This window comes from Musa acuminata, chromosome BXJ1-4 (assembly GCF_036884655.1).
Source record: "Musa acuminata AAA Group cultivar baxijiao chromosome BXJ1-4, Cavendish_Baxijiao_AAA, whole genome shotgun sequence".
Taxonomy (NCBI): domain Eukaryota; kingdom Viridiplantae; phylum Streptophyta; class Magnoliopsida; order Zingiberales; family Musaceae; genus Musa; species Musa acuminata.
The window spans coordinates 34287621-34296754 of NC_088330.1; the positions used below are offsets into that span (position 1 = coordinate 34287621).

Consider the following 9134-nt stretch of genomic DNA (forward strand, 5'->3'; position numbering starts at 1 on the left):
TAAATTGCAAGAAAATAAAAAATAAAAAAAAAACCAATGGAATCACCATGTATATGGCATTCGCATACTATGTCGAAATATGGAGATGAGTTGCAAATCTTGCAGCGTTGAAGGTAGGCTAAACCTTTGGACGCATTAGGCCCAGCAGCGTTGAGAAGCATCTTGAGCTGATTTCACAGAGATAACAACGTCATTACACATAGACGAACCAAAGGCCAGTTTATTTTGAGACACAGGAAATTGATGTGGCAGGTAAAGTATGTCCAAAATCTTTTGGCTTTGGAAAGTTACATAGTGAAGGCAGAAGAAGCAAAGGAACAGATTCTACGACCAAACATCAAACTGTTGAATCTTAATAACAAATATAAGAATTGACTAATGCTGCCAATTTTGGAGAATAAAGGTCAAAGCATAAATCTAAACATTGACAAACAGCTAATAAAGCTTTACAACCCAAATTTAAGATGAGCAGCAAGATGTATTCTGGCTCACAGGCTGCCCACGGATCTGAACTGTTGGCGGTCTGGCACTGTTCATGGCTGGTTGGCTGGCCATCCTGAAGCCATTGAGAATATATTATTGTCAATAAAAGAATAGCTGGATCTACAGGAAGTATAATAATCGTTAACTCTAAGGATGAGGCCGAGATACCTGTTTTTTATGTCTGCTGTCATCGCCATGAAGGCCTGCTCTACGTTAGTAGCATTTTTTGCGCTAGTCTCCATGAATGGAATACCAATTTCATCAGCAAATGCCTGCAAAAACGACAAGGAATTAGCAACCAATACAATCAATATTTATCAGGGAAAACAAGAACAAAGACATTTTCTGCAGAATCCCTGTATGTTTATACATGCTTCATGCTTCAGAAATATCGAATCCAACCTTTTCTCTCATAGTGACAAACGCTCAAGAGTATCAAAAACTACATTATTGACAATCCGTAACAACTGATAGCAAGACCTGTTGTATATGTTTAGAAGAGAGAAATTACAATAGGAGATTAAAGTAACAGAAAATGGATCACCTTAGCTGTCTCATAGGACACCACTCTGTTTGCAGTAAGATCACACTTGTTCCCAACCAGGAGCTTGTTGACGCTGTCACTCGCATAGCGGTCAATCTCATTTAACCATTGCTTTACATTGTTGAAGCTTTCTTGGTCTGTCACATCGTAGACAATCTGCCACGCGGGAGGGAGGGAGGAGCAACCCCGTTATCAAATTTGACTTGCAAAGCATAATATGGAACTATTACTAAAGTCAAAGGTGAAACTTACAATAATACCATGAGCACCACGATAATAGCTGCTTGTAATTGTCCTAAATCGCTCTTGCCCAGCAGTATCCCACTGTCAACGTAAGTGATCATAAAAGAAGAGGAAGCTCATCATGAAGGAGAAAGACATCATGTCTTCCAAAACACAATAGAAAAATAGGAAATAAAAAAAAATTGCCTTCAATAATATTTTAAAACACTGCTGTTTAGCTAGGTTGACCCATTCAACTTGACACCTTCAGGACCTCTTAGGTGTGCCACAAGTCAGATCAGAGTTCCCAATACCCACACTAAAATCATTGCTGCAAAATTAAACAATTTAACCACCAACTATATAATTTATCAGTTAATTCACACAGGTGGCAGGGAATGTTGCATGTCTTATATAAACAAAACAAAAGAATTTTTTACCCCTCAAAACACAACATGAAAGAACACCGTCTTCCAGCTCCATGAACTATTTAGTATAAATTGCAAGTTCACAAGGAAATCAGCACTGGTGGGAAGGATGTTACATGTCTTATACAGAAAGAATCTAGAGTACATATTTCTTTACCCTCAAAACACAACCCTTAAAAGCACTGTCTATGTTCCTGGACCATGAGTCTGCCACTCATGTCAATACCATTTATGATGCCACAGTTGCTAAAGATTCCTTTAATGCATTTTCCCATAGGATTTCAAAGGTAACCTCTAGACTCAATCACAGGACCAATATCCCCCACTTCAACATAACTCCTCACCAACAAAGTCACCTGTTACACATGCCATTCATTTTTCTTGAGATTACTCATTTTCTCAAATAATTCTAGATGTCAAACCCTTCTCTCAACAAAATTCCAGTGAGTAGAAAAGGCCATCATTGCTTAGACAGATACTCCAATAATTTGTGTGTTCATCATATTGCTCAAATTGTGCTTATATCAGTCAGTGGCCTTTTTACCTATTTCATTCATGTACCCTCCTCTTTCCCTTTCCCTCCAAGGCATTGATTCCCAATCAAATTAACTGGAAGCGGAAATGGAATCCTGTGGACCTAATGCCAAAGCAGGTCAAAGTCCATTTAAGTCTTAAGGATATTGGTGCTGAGGGCTAAAATAACTAGAGAAAAACTACCAAAACTAGTGCAATTTTTCTCACAATCTAGCCTAAAGAGAAAATGGATGCATTAACTTGATGAGACTGGAGAACATATTCTAGAAGTATTCAAGTTCAAGTTAAGATTAGTTGATTCATCTACCCCATATAACATCATAATAATCCTCAACTTCCAATGTAGAGTTATTTGGCATCACGATCTTTCCAACTTTAATGGCTTGATGAGTTAAACCTCACTAAGCCAAAGCTAGCCTAGAATCATGCCCTACTATATAGTATATCTGAGGTATCACCAATGGTGGCTATAGTGTTATATACCTCTAGCCCCGTCCACGAGTAGCTTTTACCTACTTGGGCTCTCTGACTATATCTAGTAGTAGGTACCAGTTGTCAAGTTCCAAACTCATGAGAAATTAAATCCATTTACTCACAACCTAAGCCACATAATCCAAAATGCTTGTCTAAGTTAAAGTTAGTATGTCAAGTTAAAGAAGTACATTGTCTGACAACATATTATTCAGAATCATAGTTGACTCAGAACACTCACAATTTGAAGTTTAATGGTCTTTCCATCTTGCTCGACAGTGCGAATTTTCTGAAAAGGAGGGAAAAGGAAACATCAGTTATTGCAAGCTTTAAGGAGACATTTAATATTGCATAGAAATATAAAACTTCTGCTTACAAAATCAACTCCAATGGTGCTGATGTAACTTTCCAAGTATGAGTCATCCTAACAAGAAAAAGAATATATGATTACCACATAAGAAAAATTATAGAACAGAAATTATTTATAGTTTCTGCAACATTCAAATGAGGATTGTGATAGCTTTGAACTTTTAGGTATATCTTCCACAATATGTGTGAATATCATGATATCAAACAAGAACAACCGGATTCTTCAATCTTATCATAGGCTAGAATGCAAATAAGTAATTATAGGACATAACAGATCTAATCAAACCTTTGAAACAAAGCTCATGTTCTTTAGATAATTTGGATTGGTCTTTAGATATTTTTTTGCATTCTCGGAACAATTGGAATTTTGATATACCACAATCTAATCTGGACTCTATCCACTCATGACAAACCTAACTGCATGATCATCTAACTTTCTGACCTCTAAATAAAGTATCTACTGTTTGACAAATTTACAATTTGGCTTGATGATATTAAGGCACGATACAAATAAATAGTTTAAGCATATAGCTATATTGGATTAGACTCTTAAATCAAACCTCAGTTCAAAATTGGATCATACTTGCTTTCTAACAAACACAACTTTAAGCAATTTTTTATTTGCACTCAACAAAATGTTAATATTTCCATTATAGATGATCTTTAGCTCATATGCACCAATTGTCTCAAACATATGACAACCTTGAGAAATTTAACTTTACTCTTCTCCAAGGCCCATATGGTTAGAATAAATCTCCCACAATTTGAGCAAACCATGCCTAAACAATGCAAACAAAGTAAATGCTTCAAAAGCCAAAGTTTAAGAACAGCAATATCTACTACCTAGACTGAGTGATATGAGTTCCATTCTTTAGTGATTAATCCATGAATCATATAACTCACAACAACATACAATTTCTCCTATTAGATTATGTAAACAGCCAAAAAAATACTGCATATTAATGCTTTAACTGCCTAGAACTTAGTTGCATATAAAAAGAGAAAAATGAAACACAGAAAGCATTCCAATTCTGCTTCACATCAGGTAAGCCCAAGCAATTTTAAAAAAAGAAACTGCTACTCGGGTGGCAACTAAGTATGCTGTTCCAACCAATAAGAGTCCAAAAATAGTGCAGAAAATCAACTAGCACACTGGGTCAAAAGTTTAGCAGTAAATTCAGAAGAAGCTACATAAAAATAGAAAATAACATCTTGCTACTCACTGCAAATCTCAGGAGAAGACAAGATTTGCCAACACCTGAATCTCCAATGAGTAGAAGTTTGAATAGATAATCACTGCAAGAAAAGAACAAAATAAAGTTAAAATTTCCAATCAGCTGAATATCAAGTTTCACTCTTGTGATAAGCTGCTTTCATGTAATCCAAAACATACATAATCCACTAAGGACAAGAAAACTTTGTTTCAATAATTGCAATATATTTGCTTCTTGTATCTATAGCATTACACCTCTGTTATCTGACAATAACATGAAACACATTTTACTATTAGGGCACAGTAGATGACAAGTCTTCCCACAGTAGAAGCTAACATGGTTATCACTGATGTGCTGAAGGCCAAAAAAATAACATATAACCAGACAGATATGAAAGACATCAAAGTAATAATACATTCTGTTATGACATCTTGCAACTATGCAACCACGATGTGCTAAAAAGGAGCAGAATATTATTCACAACTAGCCACAGGTAGGTCAAGATGATTCTAAGTGTACAAATTAGTTCTAGACTTCTAGGGATGCTTCATACAGAAGAACAAACTAATTTTCAAACACTTCTTAGCAACACTTAAATCTAACAGGATCAACTTATAAATAGCACCTCAACGCAGAAGAACTGCTAATAATCTAACTGCTGACTCATGTCATGGTCAATATACAAACTAGAGTGAGTAGTCTTCCTTGAGGCAGATATGATGCTCTCTCTCTCTCTCTCTCTCTCTCTCTCTCTCTCTCTCTCTCTCTCTCTCTCTCTCTCTCTCTACGTAAGACCACAGGAAAACTAGCCTGGAAAATTTTCAGCCTTTGACAAACCAATCCACTTTGCTACTTATGTCTTCGTACTTTGTATCAAGAATATCAGCTTAATTCTACAAATCAAGTTTCATATCAACCTCATCATAAAGGTATGGAAATTTGACTTTGAATACCACAAAGACAGTGAGAACAGTAACATACCTATGCATTTAATGGGTTAATTAGGTTGGGGTCGGTGAACAGTAGCATACCAAAAAAATACAAAGATGTGCAAGGCTTTTGTATATGCTGGTCGATAAAAGATTATAAACAAAAACTAATAAGATTGGGAAACAAGTAGCAAGCAACATAAACTCGAAACTAAAAGATTTTCTCAAGGAAGATCTAAAACAGAATAATATTTTTTTGAAAGAGAACATGTAAAATCTAAAACCTATATCAACTAATACATTAAAAAAGACCAACTTACTGCTAATCACAGATAAACAGTAAACTGCATACTGAAGTATGTCCGGAGCCATCAAATAAACAAAACGTTGATCAGTATCCATGTAAAAAGTTATGCTCACTTATCCAAAGAATAGCAACGTTTTTGGTTGAGAAGTCAGGAACTTTCGGAACTTTCAATAGAACTTATTAACTCAACCATCAACTCATCCATAATAAAAGAGACGACTCCATGATTTTAGGAGAGGGCAGTTATGAATCAGTGATTCTGCCCAAACTCCACTGAACAACTACACTACATAGGAAGGAGTAAAGATGGCATACCGATTCGACATCACACAATAAGTTAGTGTTATTTCATTGAGATTATTAAATACTCTTTGTCAATCGTTAGCAACAGAGGTAGCACAAAACCCAATCCCGACTAATATCGAGGTACTATTATTTGACCAGGTGGGAATCCCTTGTCGACGACGATAACAGTACACCAAGATCAGATCTCAAACCGAACCACCAGATCTAACCAATATAATTGGTCAACATAGCCAATCTAACACCCAATTTCTTGATCGAGGCCCACAAACACGAATTCTGTATCGCATCGGCAAGACGCTGCTTACCTCTAGATCACACGACAGAACGGATCCACAAAAAATTAAAAGACAAGAAGATTTGCAAGCAAAACCTAACAAGCAACCAAAAAGAGAAACCGAAACAAAATAAATCGATCAGGATAAAGAATGTTGCACTAACTATTCCGGATTCATGGCGGGATATCGAGGGGGGACGGCTTCGCAGCCGCTGTGGCCTTCCCGACGGATTCTGGAAGGGATTTCGAGGAGTTCTCCGACAATTTGGGGATCGGGCCCGATGGATCTCTCTCCTTTCTATAGTATCGATATTCAAAAAAATGCGAGAGACAGAGACAAACCCTTAGGATCTCCACGTGGGGCCCACATGAATGACCCAATAAAGAAACGAGTATTCGGTCCGGCCAAGAAACAAGTGGACAAGTATTTTGGTACAAAAAATCAGGTTTGTTCAAACTTGACGGCCATCGAAACGTTTCCGGGACGGATGCCTTGCCACGTATGCAAGAAATATAACGGAAACGATAACAGCCGTTACATGTAAATCCAAAATACTTTTCGTGTTTTTTCTTGCGATGGAAAGCGATTTATATTTAACGACGTTAATTACGGACAATTTTCTTCACATGTTTATTTATTTGCAAGAATAAATAAATTAATATGGCCTCGAAGCTGGATATGTCAAAGGACCACCAAATCGAGCCCATCTAATTCGTAGGCCTTTACGGCTCAATTTATGGGCATTTGATTTTTGCGTCCACTGATGAAATGTTAGATGCATAATGAATTAATCATCATGGACCCCAGTCCTGATGTCCAGTGAGGCAAACACGTCGGACCCCCACACGTGCCATGTCTCTCTGCATGGCCGGTGAGCTGTGGCCTCCCTTAGGATTCCATGTGTTTCGTGTCCCACCTCCAATGTCCTTTTAATCTTTCGACCAAATTATATGAGAGATTTAGAGAATGTGTCATAATTATCATATTTGGACTTTGTTTTAGTAGGCAAAATAAATCCTGCATTGACTTCTACCTCTCTACTGTGCATTGAGTCCTTCGTGAAATAGAAGAGTTCATTGGTCTGCTCTCGATGGCCCCACCATAACTCATGAACGAAACCAAGAAAAAGGACGAAAAGAAATAGAAGAGTTCATTGCACCAACATCGCCACACACAATCTGTAAACTGAAATAACCCAAATAAATCATACAAGTGCAGTGTCCAGTGATCTCCTCTCAAATGGCTCCAAGAATCAACGAAGTAAACCGAGATGAGGATGAAGATGAGTTATCACACCAGCAGAAATACACAGAATCCGTGAACTGAAAAGCCACCCATGCAAGTCTAAGAGAACAAACGCTTCTCTACAGCAGCAGCACTACTGCACCAGCCAACGCCAACGGTCCCACCTTGCTGCCTCCATGCACGTACGCCCTCGAACCGCTGCCGGTGGGAGACGATGGCAACGGTGCGGTCGCCTCGGGACCCGAACTAGGTGACGTTGATTGAGTTGGGGATGGTGACGTCGATGGAGAAGTGGACGGGGATGGCGGAACTGCCGCGGGAGCCGGCACAGGTGCCGCTGTAGGAGTAGAAGTGGAAGCAGCTACGGGAGCAACTGGCGAAGGTGGCGACGACGTGGGGGCTGTCGCAGGAGGCATTGTCGGGGTGGCGGGTGGTGGGGTGGCCACGGGGGGAGGTGTGGCGACGGGAGGAGGGGTGGTAACCGGAGGTGTCGCAACGGCCGGAGGGGTGGCGATGGAAGGAGATGCCGGCGGTGCGGCAGAGGAGGTGGGAGACGCGCTTGGGGACTGCGCAATGCAGGTGGAGAGGAGAGCAAGGAGTATGTGTAGCGCTAGAGTTGGTGCATGGAAGGCCATTCTGTCTTCTTTCTTCTCAGTGTTTCTCTCTTTGGTTTGGTGACGATGTTGGCAACATATAGCGAGGAATTGTGGAAGGAGAGGCGAGAGTGGACGAAGGAGAGGCCCGACAAGGAGAGCAGGGACCCAGTGATAGCTGTATGGGATTGTACATGAGGGGCTTCCTTCAGCTATATGTCGGTACTCATTCAAGCTAACAATGAATGAGAATTAGTACTGCTTGGCCACTGTAAACTCCATCTTCCTCCAATCCATCCAGCTACTGGTAAGAGTAACTTTATGGAAGAAAGTATTGCTAAAATGGCACAACACTGCTCCTTTATGTTTTCCATATGTTATGTAGTCTTGCATACTTGATGACTAAATAAGCTAATGCAGTGGATAGACACTTCAATCCATACGTTATGAAGTAGAATTTGGGTATAGCTCTATGCTACTCTCTCTCTCTCTCTCGTCTCGTTCCATATATTAGTGATCATGCAATATGTAAGATATCAATGCAGCAAAACCAAGAGATTTTGATTGAGATGATGCCTTCCTCTTCTTTCCCTCAACAGTAAGGCACCTATTTCTAAAACATTGCTGTCATTATAGAGTAAAATAATAAGAGACATTTTACAAAACAATTTATTCTAACAAAAAATTTGACCATTATAATGATGCACCAATTAATTTTTGAATGATGCTCATTCAAATAATTATCATGTTACAATTGATTATAAGAGGGTTGAAAATGTAAAATATTCAAAATTAATAAAAACTAATATAATTTCTACTCATGTACAATCTACATGACATGCTAAAATATGAGAATTGAAGATGGTTAACTCATTATATTATATTTGAAAAACTAAGTAACTCAACTTTCAATGTGCCTTCCATATGTTATTTTATAATGTTTTACCATTTTTAAATTTTAAAATTTATATCTCTATGCTCTATTAATTTTTCAGCCATGTCTATTGTATCCACTTTAGTTCTATAACAAAAATTACAAAAACAAGGATATTTTTTTTTCTTATAAAGCACAAGGAGGTGAAGATGGGTTTTGGTATCAGCACCTGAACCTTTGTTTTTTTTTTATAGTTTTTTTAAAAAAAATTTATTTCTTTCTTTAAAAAATTAATATAATGTTTCTTTTTTTTTCAAAGAAAGTTATATTTATAATTTGA

General features: G+C 38.0%; 2 protein-coding genes across 2 annotated transcripts; both read right to left on the reverse strand.

The window, feature by feature from the left end:
• Positions 1–240: 240 nt before the first annotated feature.
• Positions 241–6393, reverse strand: LOC135656860 (GTP-binding protein YPTM2-like). The gene is made up of 8 exons (XM_065175879.1): positions 6246–6393; positions 4275–4347; positions 3059–3106; positions 2924–2971; positions 1280–1351; positions 1028–1183; positions 652–755; positions 241–556 (listed from the first exon to the last, which is right to left on the reverse strand). Exons 1-8 carry the CDS (start codon positions 6257–6259, stop codon positions 460–462), a joined length of 612 nt encoding a protein of 203 aa, XP_065031951.1. The 5' UTR covers positions 6260–6393; the 3' UTR covers positions 241–459.
• A 1053-nt stretch (positions 6394–7446) lies between these two features.
• On the reverse strand, positions 7447–7965 carry LOC103977659 (classical arabinogalactan protein 9-like). The gene has a single exon (XM_009393237.3). The coding sequence runs from the start codon at positions 7960–7962 to the stop codon at positions 7447–7449; it is 516 nt and encodes a 171-aa protein (XP_009391512.1). The 5' UTR covers positions 7963–7965.
• Positions 7966–9134: the final 1169 nt, after the last annotated feature.